Here is a 17792-nt window from a genome sequence, read left to right as displayed (position 1 = left end):
TCTGGGGATATGGGCACAAGACAATTTAAAATGTAACTTTCATGTGAAATATTTTGGAAAAAGCTTTCAAAAGGTTGTTATTGTTCTTCATGTGTTCAATAGGCCAACAGTCATTCAGACATAATACATATACTTCCACTGAGTACTCCAGTATGTGGTAATCTTCTGGGGAACTCAGCCACCAGCATAAATTCTTTGAGATGGAGAAAAGGGTAGTCATGGCTATCTGCAACCTAAAGAAAGAAGGAACAAGTCAACCATATTTCATACAGCTGAAAATAATGTACCTGCCAAGCCTTTACATATATGAGAGAACTATATTTGCAAATGAGTATCTTTTAAACAGTACTGGACAACTATGACAAAATAAGAACATCCATGGCCACAACATAAGAAATTTCAGTAATATACGCATATCTCAGTGTAGAAGGTTATTGTATCTGGAAAATGTTTTGCAGATAACAGTTAAATCATTCGACAGCTTACCTAGTCAGTGAAGAATGCAGCAAAATGAAAATACATTTAAATCTAAAATTAAGTCATTTCTGATGGAACAGTGTTTTTACTCAGTAAAAGAATTTTTAAATAATAAAAGGAAGTCTTGTTAACTGAATATATAATTATGGCTATATTCAAATTGCAAACTAAATATTTTTAGTTCTCTCTCTGTCTCTATCTCTGTTATTTTTTCTCAAATTTGACTTGTTCTATATTCAGTATACTATTTAAGTATGTAAGGAATCAAAATTGTCGAAATAAATAAAATGAAATTGTCTCACGTCACATCACAGCAGAACATTCCACAATGCGTTTCAAATCACGGCATTTGAAAGTCAAAGTTTCTCGGGAAAAATGGTTTTACGGTTTACTCATCTTCTAACATCGGACTTTATCTTCTTTTCACCGTATTCATTCAATTTATGGTACTGGGTTTTGTGCTTTTGTTTCTCCTTCATCTTTACTATATTAGTTTGCTCTGTGTTCGTGACAAATTGCAAATGTTCCATATGATTACGATTTGTCGAGCAAACTTTGGAGCATAAACTAATTAACTAACAACTTGGATATTTTTCCCGACGAGTGTTATTCCACAAGCATGGTCTAATATCTAAATATAAAAAATTATGTTGGCTTTACTATAAGAGAACAGAGCTGACGTCACACTTTTTATAAATAAGAAAATGAAGCAAACTTGAATTAAATAATGTTTTTAAGTGAATAAGTAGTCTCTAATGCTGGGAAAATGCATTTATTTATGATGCTGTTAGTCATCTAATGAAAAAAAAAACATAATGCGTAAGTAAACATACTGTATTTATTCCCTTATAAAGACTGTTTGATGTGTCTGGATGTATATATTTCCGATAGCTAGTAAAGGTCTAGTTTTGAAATATTGTTTCACTTCTCAGCACTTTACCACACAAAATTTGTCAAGGACGTAATTTACGAAGTTTGCTTTAGGCAGTAATAAACTCTATCATTGTTAGTTCATCAATTCTGGTACTATAATCCAACTTTTTGGATCACACACGGAACCTCATTACCTCACTTTCACCGCTCGGGACTGACGTGACGTGGCGTGACGTCGACGGTGAATATACAGTGACGTTGATGTGGCGTGTAGTGACGGTTCGTTGACGGCTAGTCTGAATCGGCCTTAAAACGAAAAAATCGTCAATGGATAACTCGATGATGTTGTTTAATCTGAATTAAGAATGATAATACGAAAAAATTTATCTTTTTGGATAGGTTATCGAAATTTCAATTTACTATTGGATAAGTAGGGACTAAATCAAAAAAGGTATAAAAATATAGGTCGTTGGATTAAATCAGAGAGGTAGAGAATATTGTATCTCTTTGGTTTAAACTAACAGTATTACAAAATGCCAATTAAATTAATTAAAAAAAAATCAATCTCGATTTTCCATGTCTTTGGTGAGCGAAGGTGCGCGCTAGTTTACGCGATCTTTGGCCCCTAAGCAAAACGTTCCGGCGCGGGGAATCATGTGTGAATTGTAAACACATTGTAAACACCGCAGAAAATTAAAAACCTGTTCTTATCCGCAAATATGGTTAAAGTGACAGCAACATTAGGAATCAATTCACCAATTTTTAGAAAATTGTAAGTATATGGCCGTGTGTTCCAGGAGTAAATGATGTTTTGGAAGTGTGTATTCAACCGACAATCACAATTATTGCGCTGTGTAACTGTTGAATAAATACACCAAGAAATGAACCATCCGTTGGATTCTGTTCTCTTTAATTCTAGTGTACAGTTTTAATATGTCTTTAATTTCAGTTTATGACAAAAAAGTTTATTAAATTTCCATGAAAATCCTTCTCGCCTCGTATTGTTTGTGTGTGGATTAAGATACTGCTGTGTAATCGGACTGCTGAACCGTACAGAATTAGAAAAAAATTGTACCAGTGCATGTCGCATACAATGGCTTTATTGTTCTAGTGAAAGAATACCTTTTGTTTGGGATGAAAATAAATAGTAAATTTCTGTTTTGATAGACTTGTTTACTTATGGGCTACTACTTTCCATTGTTGGCAGCAATTGTTAATTCTCCTTACAAACGCTAAAGTGACTGAGAACTGCAGAACATCTCAAAGATGACGTTGTGTAAACCTGGAAATTTTGTACTGTATGACTAATTTACAAGATTGAAGTCTGGTACTACCAGTAGCTAAGTTTTCAACACCAGTATTGGGTCCAAACACGTTCGTGAAAAATGTATACGAATCAAACTATGTACGAGGTAACGTAAATGGATACTTAAGAACAATTTTCATTTTCATCAGTGTGTGGGATTAAGTTTGAATGCATAAACATTGCCTCAGTTACACTATACTGTCACTTGCATAACAGTTTCGCATTAGTTTCCATTACTGCATGGATACAAGAATGTGCACTTCAAGATAATAATTGTAAAATGATGATTTATGTATAGTAATCTGTCGACAGGGAAATAGATTTCATGTGATTGGGAAATATAGAAAAGAAACTTCCCATGTGACTGAAACTATAATCCAGCTCTGTATCATTTGTTGGAAACATTCTTAATTCGTGAGCATGCCTCATAACCGAAGTGTCAGTTTGACTACATAGTGAAATCTACTGGCAAGTGGAAATTTAATTCAATAATTTAAAACTTATTGAGTGCCTGTGGACGGAGTTGGAGTCTTTAGGAATGAATAGATGTAACCAAAAGAGTTTGTCATGAGAATTTTGAGAAAATGTTTTTCATGTGTATATTTTGTGTTCCAATGCCAAGTAATGTGATGAAAATCTTTTGAGGTTGATTGGGGTGAGGGGACCAAACAACGGGGTCATCTGTCCCGTCATTTAGGTGTAGCAGTTTTTATATGGGTGGTAATCTGTAAGTTATATTCTCAACGAAGACAGTGGAGAAATGTAAGATGGCACTTGCTAAAGATTTATAAATCTTTCAATTCATTGTATATTTTTATGGGGAGTATTGGTGAATGGGTCACTATGTTCTGTCTAAAGGGTACCTTATAGTTTGCATCATTTGTCAATAATGATAAGATGGATGTAGTATAGTGGGGTCTAGTAAACAACATGAGCTCGTGGTTTATTCATTGATGTGGTATGTTACATATATGGCATCTGAGGTACTTCTGTTCATTTTAGTTGCAGATGTAGTCCATATGTTTTGTTTATAACAAGCCTGTATCATTTAGATTATTTTATTTTGACTAGATCATTTTATTTACTAGAGCTGCATACTTCTAGTGGAGATTGTAATCTGTTGAGGGGGAATAATGTTTTGGATTGTGTTGTATGCTAGACCAAGATAGGTTTCTTTATGAAGTTATAGTGACAGACTAGACTGTTGCATAAAGCAACATGTAGGGTAGGTTGGGAGATGATAGTTTAATAATGAGTTGACTAACAGATGTGTCACAACAAAAAGCTATTTTTATTAAATGAAGTTTGTGATGATAGACTGATCCGTAGTATGGGTCGAATTATAGATTAGATTTAAAAAAAGTTATGGTTTGTTTGTAATGTGGAAAATTCAGCAGATGTTAAATGACAGTAATTTTTATGTACAGACTGTGTTTGGTAGTTAAATTTATGCCGCCGATTAAGACCCAAGTTTTTTTTGACTACATTCTGCTGTATTCAAGTTTTTAATGAGTTGGAATCCATTAATCAGAACATTCCCAGAACAAAAACTACTTGTTTCTGTGGTGGTCTTGTTGTTTTGTCAGATTTTATTTGGCTGATATTTTGTGTTGTCAGTGGTGTCAGCTGTCGGTCAGTCTGTAAAGCTTGTATCGCTGCAAGCATAATAATGTTGTCAGTCTACTTGTATCACGTTTTTAACTACTCACATGTAATGTTTGTTGTATTTCTGATCCATCATTTTTATTTTATTTTTTGTGTTTGTTAATATGTAGCCATATGCATGTTCCTTATTATTTTTTCAGATTTTGTTATGTTGTTGATGATCTTGTTGAACAGCAGATTTTACGCAAAGAGTGAAGTATTAGTGTCTTGTTTAGGTATGAATATGTGCCTAAATGCAAGTTAGAATGGAGGAGATATTTAGTTTACTTTGAATGACTACTTTTCCCTTTCAATACTGGCACATTACACTTTAAGTAAAGTAACCTTGCTAATGATGTTCCATTGAGTCTACTGAGTGGCTGTATGTTAACAACACTGCCTTCCCTCCCTGCCTGTCCAGTTTGTCAATTGCAATTTTTTTTCAAGCTATAATTTTATTTGACTTCAGACATTTAATAGGTGTTCTGACTGGACTGTTGAATACTCTGTTAACACCTAAAATGTTATCAGTAGCTCAGAAAGATTGTTCTAAATACATTGATTTGCTTTGTAGATCAAATGGAAGTTTCTGACAACTAAAGTGATATGAGACATCTTGAGCAACTCTGTTGGTAGCTTTATGTTTAATAAGTATTGTTACAATTATGTTGTCCATAATGACAACCATTGATTTCAGCAGGCTGTTGTACTCATAAATACGTTTACTTTCTTTTGGTCATATTGTGTGTGCAGTCCTTGGATATGATGAAATAAGGTACATCATGTAATTTGACTTGAAATACTAGTGTCTTTAGCAGATTCTGTATATATACACTGTAGATATTCTTGGATTGTGCTGTGTAATAAGTAATCTTCCTGCTCAGTTTAATTGTGTGCTGTTGGGAAAGAGTGACTGCCGGCAAACCTCTGGTTAAGCTGTGATTGATCTAACAGTCATGATTTGTGCAAGTGTCATGTGAGGAGAATTGATGGAAACATTCCCATATTCCCAGCAGCAGTCTGGTTACTGAGAGTTTGTAGTTGCATTTTTGTGAGACACGTGAAGTTTTCTGCAGATGTTTGCCTGTTTACATATTTTTTTTAAAAAATCATTGTCGTTCTGATTATTTCTTCAAGATTTGGTTCCACAGCTATTTTGAATGGCATTAGTTCACCAAGACTGTGCAATTACTAATAACAGTTTTAAAATATATCACACTTTACTAATTTGATCTGTAGATCCATTTTGTAGTAGTCCATAGAAGCAGTAAAGCAATATAAAGCACATGGAACATAGCACAGCTTTGGTTATAACATGAACTTTTGGGTATTAAATTACACTAAATTGCCAAAGAAACTGGTATAGGCACACTTTCTCAAATACTGAATTATGCAAACAGGCAGGATACAGAGCTGTGGTTGGCAACGCTTATATAAGACAACAGTTGTGAGATCAGTTTCTGCTGCTGCAGTGGTAGGTTATCAAGATTTAAGGGCGTTTGAACGTGGTGGTATAGTTGGCACATGGGCGATGGGCAGAGTATCTCCTAGGTAGTGCTGAAGTGGGGATTTTCGTGTACAACCATTTCACGAGTGTATGGTGAATATTGTGTATCTGGTAAAACGTCGGATCTCCGACATTGTTGAGGGCGGAAGAAGACCCTACAAGAATGGGGTCCACGACGACTGAAGAGAATCGTTCAACGTGACTAAAGTGCAGCCCTTTTGCAAATTGCTGGAGATTTCAGTGCTGGGCTATCAACAAGTGTCAGTGTGCGAACCATTCAACGAAACATCATCAATACAGGCTTTTGGAGCCGAAGGCCCACTCGTGTACCCTTGATGACTGCAAGACACAAAGCTTTACACATCGCCTGGGACCATCGACACCGACACTGGACTGTTGATGACTGGAAACATGTTGCCTGGTCAGACGAGTCTCGTTTCAAATTGTATCCAGCGAATCGAAGTGTGCAGTTATGCAGACAACCTCATGAATCCATGGACCCTGTATGTCAGCAGTGGACTGTTCAAGCTGGTGGAGGCTCAGTAGTGGTGTGGGGCGTGTGCAGTTGTAGTGATATTGGACCCCTGATACGTCTAGATATGACTCCGACAGGTGAAACATACCTAAGCATTGTGTATGATCACCTGCATCAATTCATATCCACTGTGCATTCCGACGGACTTGGCAATTTCAGCAAGACAATGCGACACCCCACACATCCAGAATTGCTATGCAGTGGCTCCAGGAATACTCTTCTGAGTTTAAACATTTCCACTGCCCACCAAACTCCCCAGACTTGAACATTATTGAGTATATCTGAGATGCATTGCAACATGCTGTTCAGAAGATATTGCCACCCCTTTGTACTCTGCAGGATTCATGGTGTCAGTTCCCTCCAGATCTACTTCAGACATTAGTAGAGTCCATGCCACATCATGTTGCGACACTTCTGTTTGCTCGCGGGGGCCCTACACAATATTAGGCAGATTTGCCAGTTTCTTTGGCTCTGTAGTGTATTTGTCAATTGGGGGGGGGGGGGGGGGGGGAGTTCTGGATATTCTAAATTGGTTTACGGAGCCGTTATTAGAGGATGGCTTTGTAAGTTGAAGACTGGTTCATGATATAAATACACACTGTAGAACATCCACAGTTTTTGTTTTCACTGGCAAATACGAAATTTTATTACTAAGCAGTGTTGGCTGAATCCATCAACACAGTTGCTAAAATACTTGCCACTACAAGGTCCATTGCATGCTATGTTAGTAATAATGGCTTCAGACATATTAAACAAGAAAAAGTACCACCAGGAAAGTATGTTTTATTTTGGAAAGGATGCAAATGTAATGTAATACAACGTAAATGTAACTATAGAAAGGAAACTAGGTTACATAGAACTTAGGCTACAGTATAGGTCAATCTGTTGCCATAACCTTCTCATCAAGAAAAATTGTGCCAAAGGTAATGTCACAGCACGAAGCAACATGACTGTATTGCAGACTTCACTGCAGCCATTTAATCTGCTCAAAGTTGAAGTATCAGCAGTTCTGTAGAATCATTGCATTTTGCAGTCCCCTTTCACTGTTTTTGGCGATCAGAGATACATAAACAAGCTGTCCTGAGATCATAGCCTGAGTTTGAAATATAGTAGATTGTTATTTTGCAACATTGTAGTTTCTGCATCTGCAACAAGCAGCTTTGCAATTTTTGCTGTTACAAGCATAGTATTTTGTTTGCCTTTACACAAATTTATGTGTAGCTGAACATGTAATGATTTGGTAAGTTCCATTTTTACTTCACAAGTGCAGTGATCTAGGTCTACACACATACTCCACAATCCACAAAATAGTTCATCCCGGAGGGTAAACTGTACAGTGCTAGTCATTTCCTTTCCAGTTACACTTGCAAGTAGAGCAAGAGAAAAATGACTTTCTTTATGCTTCCGTACAAACCCTGATTTCCTTTATCTTGCCATTGCTGTCTTACATGAAATGTACATTGATGTCAGTAAAGGATGAGGAGAAGATTTGTGTTTAAAAATTATAGACAGTGAGGTCAGTAAAGACAGAGCACCAGTTTGGATTATGAAAGGGTGGGAAAAGAAATTGGCTGTGCCCTTCCAGAGGAACCATCCTGGCATTTGCATGAAGTGATTTAGGGAAGTCATGGAAAACCTAAGTCAGGATGGCTGGATGTTGGGATTTGAACTGTTCTCCTCTCGAATCCGAGTCTAGTGTGCTAACAACTGTGCCACCTTGCTCAGTTGATAGCAATAGAATTGCTCCGCAGTGTGTCGCAAAACCCAGTTCTCTAAACTTTCTCCATATTGTTTCATGGAAATAACGTCTTCATGCCTCCAGGATTCCCATTTGAGTTCATGGATCATTTCTGTAATACTCATGTGTTGCTTGACGTTGCGGGTGATTTTACCCACTACAATGTTTAAATTAAACCTGTGATAAATCCCTGTTTTACATAATATTTTTTCTCATGATGCGGTGGCATTATTTGGTAACAGTTAGAAGGGGAATAACAACTGATTTTATAGTGGGGTGTATACATTAGTAAATATTGTGAGGCAGGAAAAATTATTTACACAGATTATATGGCTTCATGAGTTTGTAGGGCATGTCAGTCAGTCAGCAAAAAGGCACTTGTGGAGGCACCTAAAGGATTTTGACCAATGTCAACTACTGAGAATAGAAAATAAAAAAAGGCAATTTGAAACTTCAGTTTCTCCTGGGTATATGTTTTTAAAAAATCTAATTTATTTGACAAATTTCTTGTTTGAACTTCCTCTTTACATGTTACTTACATTCTGTGTTATTCTTAAAGATATATTTTTCTTTGAATAACACTCGCTTGATAGAAGTGTGTTTCAACTTATTGTCAGTAAATCTTTGAATTTGCCATTAGGTATGACTGTCACTGATAGACATTAATGAAAGCATTTGGTGTTATAGTGAAATGTATAAGAAGTATATATATATATATATATATATATCCTTTCGTCTTTCCCTCTCCTTCCCTCTTTCCTGAAGAAGCAACCGTCGGTTGCGAAAGCTAGAAATTCTGTGTGTGTGTGTGTGTGTGTGTGTGTGTGTGTGTGTGTGTTTTTTTTTTTTTATTTATTTTATTTATTGTGCCTATCTACCAGTGCTTTCCCGCTTGGTAAGTCTTGGAATCTTTGTTTTTAATATATTTTTCCCGTGTGGAAGATTCTTTCTATTATATATATATATATTTTGTAGAAAGGTTTCTCTCTGTATCACAGTGATCAGCATGTCTTGGATTGTCACTTGGAGGGCTGAGGTTCTTCAATATCCAAGACTGCCAAGGAGTTTCGCTTAGTTGAAGTAGTGTAATGAGGTCATTGCTGAGCCTCAGCAGGACTGAGAAGCTACTTGAAGGACAAGTAGTGGCTCTGATTTGAAAGACATTGTTAAAGACAGGGAGAATGGTGTGCCAACCTGTTACCCTTGATAGTTATGCCCTTTGATGCTTTAGACACAAGATGAAATGATAGTTGGTCTGTACAAAGCAGTGCCTGATGCCCAACCGTAGAGTCAGATTTCCTAGCAGCACACAAATTTTTCTATTTCTTTAATGAATTCTTCATGTTTCGATTAGTGTAGTTTGTAGACAGTTGTAATGAATCATTAGGTCAGGGGAAGTGTTTGATTCCAATGTGTGGTTGTGGCTGTGGGTGGTGCAGTATAGGGAATTGCTGTTGAGCTATATAGGTCAAGGGAAGTGTTAGATTCTAGTTTGTGAGATCGGGAGCTGCTGTTGAGCTATATAGGTCAAGGGAAGTGTTATTTGTGGGATCGGGAGCTGATGTTGGGCTATATAGGTAAGGGAAGTGTCCGATTCCAGAGGATATTGTGTCAAGTGGAATTTGGGGAGTTTTGTGTTGTCGGTTTTTTCGTCGTTTTGTGTGGTTTGGTATGGTGGCGTGTGTCTAAATTTGCTTATATTTACTTTGTCACCATCCAAAAACCCCCAATTTCCCACGCTTGCCCTGTTACTTTCATAAGGTTTTTTGTGGCATGTGTGTGTGTTGGTTTTTCAATGTATTTCATGTTTGTGGTCATGTTTACGTAATGATGTCATAGGTGCCATATTGGAGTCATAGTGTATGGTTGTTTCCCCCATATTTGTGACGTCATGGGTCAAAGCAGATGGGTGGAATTGGACGCTTCTGTATTTCTGAATCATTTACAAGTTTTTGTTGTCACAAACTATAAATTTCTACAGAAAGCAAGGAGGTTTAGATTTTTGTTATACAAGAAAATACACTTTTCTTCATATCTTATAAATTATTTACATGAAACCTAGGGTCTGGGTTCTAAGTCTATTTGTGTTTCACTATTCACATAACTAGACCATCACCAATAAAAATAATTTTACTGTTTAATAATTACAGTGTTATCAAAGATTCAAAGTTGAGCTTATTAAAATGATATGTTTTTAACATCATGTCACAGCGAGCTAATTAAGTTTGAATAGTTGTTGTCTTGGACCAGGAGGGATCTGGAAGTGGTCATAACCTTCTATTAGGTTCCATCCTGGCATTTCCTTCATATGATTCAAGAACTTTTAAATTAGAATGACTCCTACTGAATGAACCCAGTGCCCTGATCAGAGTAGCACTTCACTATGTTACATGCAGTGAAGTAACATCTTCAGAACATCACGTCTAGTTTTATAAAGTTGATGTAAATTATATTTTTATGGATAGTATTTGTCAGTGGCATCTCATTGTATCATTTCTGAGTTAAGTTTACCGAAAACTGCTGCATCTCTAGGTTAGTGTAGGTGATTAGTTGCAATAACTGACTTTGTGGCAACTTATTTTTTTAAATCGTTCCTGAACAGTATCACACAGTTGTGTAATGTCTGTTGAGAAGGATGGAAAAAGTGGTGCTTTTGAAATGTATCTGATTAAGAAGGCACTCATATTCTTTCCTTTAGAATAATTTCTGAGTACTCAGTGTTTAATTCATTTTATGGTTGTGGTCTTCAGTTTTAAGATTGGTTTGATGCAGCTCTACACACTACTCTGTACTGTGCGAGTACCGGTATCTAGTGCGACCTACATCCATTTGAGCATGCATGGCTTGCTGTATTTATCCCATGGTCTCCCTCTACAGTTTTTACAGCCGTTGCAACTACTGAAAAGGCTTCTGCCACTCTTCAAGAACCATACGTTATTCTGGTTTCTCCAAAGATAACCCTTCTTTTTGTTTGCCCGTATTGTGTGGCTATGTATATTTTTCTGGCGCGCAACCCATTCCATGTTGACAAGGTCCATCTTCATATTGATGAGTATTTTACTATGCGTCCCATTTACTCGACTGATTGTTATATTAAAAAAAAAGAAAAGAAGGTAAATCTATCATTTACATGTACATGGATTTGAACACCACAGTGCTGTAGCAGACACAGTCATATTGGAGGATGTGTGCCATTGCCTTCCTGTGACTTTTGTAATGTCTTTGTTATCTCCGCATGTTTTCGTACTAATCATAGCGTTGGTCTTGAAATCTGTGTGGTTTTTTGTTCAGGTACCCTGTGCAAAAAGAATGAGGAAATATTTCATTGTCACAAATGCTCAGAGAAGCAATTTCGAATCATATGAGTTATTTAACTACTCATTAGACCTGTGTCTTGCTTAGCAGTGCTTTGTTGCATTTCCATGCCAACTGTTTAATCTTCTTTTTCATCAAAGAATGCACAGTTTTGCAGTGCATTCCCTCCTCCAGAAACATTTCTCTGTAAATATGTGACTGCATAGGGTGTATTCATAATTAGTTTTCCAATAACATGTCAGCTATTTTCTAATATTTAAAAATTCTTTAAAAGCGGAACTGATATTGAGTAACTTCCGTGCCTCTGTTTTCTACAACCAGTAAGTAAAGTTGTTTGAATGGAATGGATGGTGAATTGACAAGCTCACACAAAAACTTCTGGAAACAGTAAGTAATAGCAATATTTGAGCTAATAAATACAAAAGTCACATAAAACTTAGTATATTAGGAAGTAGTTTGACATAGGCAAAATTATGCGACAAGGGAGTCCAAAAAGTATGGAAAGTATGCAGTTGGACTGGTGTAAGGAAACAAACATTTATTGTGACAACTGTCATCTAAAATAATGTGTCAATCTCGTATTCCCTCAGACACAAAAAAATTGGGTCCTGTCGCCCATTGTAGGAGAACTGAAATGTAGAATAAAAAATATACCACAAAATATGTTTTTACTCTGTGTTCTAACATATCTTTAACACTACCCATCATGATGTGTGTCACATTTTTTAAAATAATTATCCTTTTACCATGCCATGAAAAGATAGGAACAGATCCCATCTATTTTGTTTGCATACTACATCATCTAGGTAGAGTTTAACCCTCTGGTCAACATCATACTCAAGGTGCTAAGCAGAGCATTCTTCTTCCACTTCTCTCACACATCTGTTGTCAATAAATGAGTCAGAAAGAGAAAAAAAGTGTACATGCAGTTATAATGCTCTATTATGTTTGTTGGACTTTAAAGGGAACATTTCACAAATATGTTATCAATGCATAACAAACTCAGCTTCTTCCTCCGGTTGTGCTGAAAGAAATATTTGGTGTCAGCAGGTGGTGAGTTTCTGTTTGCAGAAATCCAGTTTGTGGTGTGATGTAGTACAGCTGCTATTCAGTTTTACATTGTTTTGGTATTGTTAAAGGGTGGTTCGCAACACAAAAATATAATATTTCTTATACATGTTGATATTTTTTCAAACATGAGTTCTGGTTATGTCAAAAGTGAATTTTGTGTTTTGTGACATGTGTTTATTAAATATGCTGTGTGTAATTAAATATATGCTGTGCATAAATAAAGTTTTTAAAATTTCATTTCAGATATGGCCATGGAAGTAAATGTCAGCCAGTACGACATAAAAGTATTTCATCCTCTGGACAGCCACCACTCAATGTTCCTCTACCAGGGCTTCCGACTCCTGTCTACATAAGTGCAGAGCAAGCTGATCACACACTGAAGATGACAGTATTAAAAAATGGAATGCGTGTTGCAACTATCCCATATTTTGGAAACTATTGTACTATAGGAGGTAGTAAATCATCATGCTTTATTAGCAATACAATCTAACAAATACATTTTGTTGTGTGATATGAAATGCACACTTGATTTCAAATTTTATTGTGCGGGAAGTGCTGGTTTTCTGACACTTGTCCTTGTGAATAATATTGTAGGAGGGGTAGTTACATTATCCGATTAAAAAAAAAAATCATTCTTTGACCATGGAACTTGGTGATGGTGTTAGTCTTGTGTATGTATTCATCCTTCAGTGTGGCACATTTTTCCCAGTGATTTATGACTTGACTGAGATCTGGATTGTCTATCTGTATTTTGGCTGTTGAGGAAATGTCCCAACTCAAAAATTACCTTGTCGTCATTCTGGAAATCCCTGCTGTGCTGTGGTTTCTTCACCCAAGGAGAGAAGATGAAGTTACTGGCTGCCGTGTCAGAATAAGGGGTGTGAGACAAAATTTGATACCTGTAAGAAGCAGTGTGTGACTGTCCTGTGCAGAATGAGTTGGGGCACTGTCGTGGAGCAAAAATGCCACATGGGACAGCTCCTTGTGATGCTCTGTCTTGACAGTCTCACATGATGTCCTCTGGAGATATCAGTAATGTGCTCTTGCGATGGTCTGCCCCTTATGAGCACAATCTGCTAGCACCATAACATGACAGTCCCAAAGGCACTTAGTATCTTCTTCATTAATGATGTTTATGTCTTCACTTATTTCAGCAGTGACAAATTAATGTTTCCACTGCTTCCTGCACTCATTTGTCTTGGGGTCATACTGATACACCTACCACTTGCCCATGCTTATTAGGTGGCTAAATAAGTCATTGCCCTGACACAGCTGCAACATTTCCGGTGCTGCCTCAGTTTGGCACTCTTCTGGAATGCGTGTGATTTTTCGCAGAATCCAGTGGGTGGTGACCTGTGTCGTGCTCCAAATGTTGTGCATCTAGTTGCGAACTTCTCTTGTGATTCCCAGTTCTTCACAGAGACATGGTCTGCCACTGCATTAATCATCCTTGTTTGACCATACTGGAACTGTCTGTGCCAGGAAACCACTGTGTCGTATGGTGGTGTATTGCTGCCATGCATTTCCGCCAACTCAGCATGGATTCTTGCAGTACTGCAGACATGTACCTACAAACAGATAACAAAATAATTATTCTACTTTTCTTTAGGGTGATAATTAAAACTTTGACTGCCCCTCCTATGTTGAGTTCTATGTGTCTGAGATGAGGCGCAAGTGGCTGCTTTTCATTTTGGTTATTATTTATTTTCTCCAGTTTTTCTTAAGTCCCCTGCCCGTGTAGACTTTACACTTCAAAGGAATCATGGCTCTTTGTATGTCTAATGTCATATAATCACAGCAGAAGACCAAAGTCTTAGTTTGCAATTAAAAGTACTTACAATGCAATTAACAATTAAGTTTGTACTGATACATAGGCTCCAGCGTATCATTCTTAGAGAAGTAACTGAAAGTAGTTTTTCACCTGTAGAAGTAAACTCGTAAAATGTAAGCTTTCACGACTGGAAGTATCACACTGATTAAAATATACCCTGCTATTATGCTGTTTGTGAATGAATTTCGCATTGAAAGTTTATGTTTTGTTGCTTTCTGTGGAGGACATCTTCAGAGGGGGAGCAGTTGTAGCTTTTTCGAAGTTCTGATATGCACACTGGCTTGCTACTAACTGAACTAAAACTCAGTTTCTGCTCGCTTCCATGGAGAGGTGTGACTTTCCGTTTTGAAAACTCAAGCCCAATTTAGACCTGCATATATACTACTCAAGCCAGTGTACAATGCGTGGCTGTGGGCACTTCATATCAATATGAGTGATTCTTTTTGTCTGATTCCATTTGTGTCTTGACTGAAGGAAAACTGACTGACTGTATGACTCTGTATGTACCCTAATCTCTTTGCACTTATTACCATGACTCTACAGGAGATGTATGATGATAGCAGCAAATTGGTCTCTCAGTCTTCTTTGACCACAGTTACTTCGAACTCACCTAACATAGTTCTGCAAAAACCACTTCATCTTTTTTTTTCTTTTTTCAAAGGTCCACATTTAAGTTCCTCTAGCATTTCTGTTAAACCATGCTGTAATGATCTTAGCAGTGCCTCTGAATTTTTTTGATGTCAGTTGTTGTGCCTACTTGACAAGGACTCCAAACGCAGGACGAATAGTCTAGAATCTGCTACACCTCATATGCAAATTATTTTACAGATGCACTGTACTTTCCCAGAACCCTTTCAACATATATGCCTGTGAGAGTATCCTCATCAAGATGTAGAAGAAATATCAACACTTGCAAACTGAGAATGTTGAAATAAAGATCCTGAATCATGTTCACAGAAACCCGAATGAATTGGTGAGAGTTATTGTAGGAGTAACATCCCAAAAACATCCAGAACAACCTCTGGCCAGAACTACATCCTCTACACACTGCAGGCTAGCAGGCTAAATGCCTCTGTGGACTGTTGATGCACTTATCACCATGCATCATTTGAAAAGAGGCAAAATCACAACTCATCTGACCACACTTAACACATCCAAAAAGCTACTCTCTAGTTTCTTCATTGTTTGTCCCATTGAAGTCTTTTTGCTTCATTTGTCATATTAGGAAATGGTCTTTTGTGAGGGACCCAACTCCAAATGTGCATTCCACACAGTTCCCTTCATCTAAATCTGCATCAATTCTCTGCAAACCATTGTGAAGTGCATGGCAGAGGGTATGTCTCACTGCACTAATTATCAAGACTTTTTCCATTCTGCTCATGTGTGGAGTATGGGAAGAATGATTGCTTAAATGCATCTGTGCACGGTTTGCTATTACCCGCTATTGCTATCACACTATGGTGGAAGACTGGTACATACACCTTCTTCAGCACTGGACTCAAAATACCATTTAGTTTCACACCTTCCTCTTCCACTTAAAATTACTGTGGGGTTTAGCAATCTCTATGGCCACTGTATAGTCTTTCATACTGTCCATTTGTGGCTGCCAGTACTTGAGTCTTAGTAAATTGAATCCGGTGGTCTCCTAGCTACAAAGCACATTCTCCAACAGCTGTTCTGTGAGCTTCTCCTCTTCAGCAGTTTCTTTTGTGTTTTTATGGTAGTTTCTTGATCTTTTTTTAGTAGTACCAATGTAGCATATGGACTATCAGACCAATTGTGTGATTGGATTGAAGAGTTCCTAGATAACAGAACACAGCATGTCATTCTCAATGGAGAGATGTCTTCCGAAGTAAGAGTGATTTCAGGTGTGCCGCAGTGGAGTGTCGTAGGACCGTTGCTATTCACAATATACATAAATGACCTTGTGGATAACATTGGAAGTTCACTGAGGCTTTTTGGGGATGATGCTGTAGTATATCGAGAGGTTGTAACAGTGGAAAATAGTACTGAAATGCAGGAGGATCTGCAACGAATTGACGTGTGGTGCAGGGAATGGCAATTGAATCTCAATGTAGACAAGTGTAATGTGCTGCAAATACATAGGAAGAAAGATCCTTTATCATTTAGCTCCAATATAGCAGGTCAGCAACTGGAAGCAGTTAACTCCATAAATTATCTGGGAGTAGGCATTAGGAGTGATTTAAAATGGAATGATCATATAAAGTTGATTGTCGGTAAAGCAGATGCCAGACTGAGATTCATTGGAAGAATCCTAAGGAAATGCAATCCTAAAACAAAGGAAGTAGGTTACAGTACGCTTGTTCGTCCACTGCTTGAATACTGCTCAGCGGTGTGGGATTCGTACCAGATAGGGTTGATAGAAGAGATGGAGAAGATCCAACCGAGAGCAGCGCGCTTCATTACAGGAACATTTAGTAATTGCGAAAGCATTACGGAGATGATAGATAAACTCCAGTGGAAGACTCTGCAAGAGAGACGCTAAGTAGCTCGGTACGGGCTTTTGTTGAAGTTTCGAGAACATACCTTCACCGAGGAGTCAAACAGTATATTGCTCCCTCTTACGTATATCTCACGAAGAGACCATGAGGATAAAAACAGAGAGATTAAAGCCCACACAGAGGCACACCGACAATCTTTCTTTCCACGAACAATACGATACTGGAACAGAAGGGAGAACCGAAAGAGGTACTCAAGGTACCCTCCGCGACACACCGGCAGGTGGCTTGCGGAGTATGGATGTAGATGTACATGGTATCCTGTAAATTTCTACTTTTTCTAGTGATTTTCCAGCATCCTTGGCCATATTAAGGTGGTCTTGTATCTTCTGAGTGGATTTGTACGTTACAGTGATATACCGTTTCGTCAAGATTTTTCCAGTGTGGTCAGTAATATCATTTATGAATAGTAGGAAAACCTTGAATTTTGCAGACACCTATACACCACTGTGAACCTTCTGTGGCTGTCCGAATGCTCTGTTTTAACTCAGCAGTGAATGCCCATTCTTTAGTGACACACTGGTGAGATATTCCAATTCTGTGTTGAGCAGCTCCAGTTCACAGATGTTTCTCACTCTATCCACTAACATATTTATAACACCTTACTTTTTTGTGGGTGGTGCTATAAAGTAAGCTGAGTAAGTACCCCAATCACAAAGTTCTCAGGACTTCGTCAGTTGAACAGGGTGCTGAGAAAGAATAGTTCAATCCAGCTGCACGTCTACCAGTACTTAATGGGTTGCCAAAAATTGATGAAGAAAATGTTGTGCCGTTGGTTCACCCACCTATTCAACTGCCATGTTATTGACAACATTATTATGAAGGACATGTTAGTTAGTTTTGATGTGGTATTGCTGTCTACCATGGTTCCGTATGATCAAATGTTGGAATAGCTGAATCAAATTTTTTCTGCCCGTATTGTAGAGCTGTGTACCCGTTGACATAAGTTTGTCAGTTTCAAGAAAATTTATTATAT

General features: G+C 37.6%; 1 protein-coding gene across 1 annotated transcript in view; it reads left to right on the top strand.

Annotated features, from left to right (window-relative positions):
• The first annotated feature begins 1958 nt into the window (after positions 1 to 1958).
• Positions 1959 to 17792, top strand: part of LOC126298769 (mitochondrial-processing peptidase subunit alpha) — a 114128-nt gene continuing 98294 nt past the window's right edge. The window contains exons 1-2 of the mRNA XM_049990222.1: positions 1959 to 2122; positions 12710 to 12918. Coding sequence (XP_049846179.1) covers positions 2070 to 2122; positions 12710 to 12918 — 262 coding nt within the window. The 5' untranslated portion in view covers positions 1959 to 2069. The remainder of the gene's footprint in view (positions 2123 to 12709; positions 12919 to 17792) is intronic.

The sequence above is a fragment of the Schistocerca gregaria genome, chromosome X (assembly GCF_023897955.1).
Source record: "Schistocerca gregaria isolate iqSchGreg1 chromosome X, iqSchGreg1.2, whole genome shotgun sequence".
Lineage (NCBI taxonomy): Eukaryota > Metazoa > Arthropoda > Insecta > Orthoptera > Acrididae > Schistocerca > Schistocerca gregaria.
The sequence above is the reverse complement of the archived record's forward strand: the minus strand, read 5'-3'. Positions and strand labels throughout refer to the sequence as shown.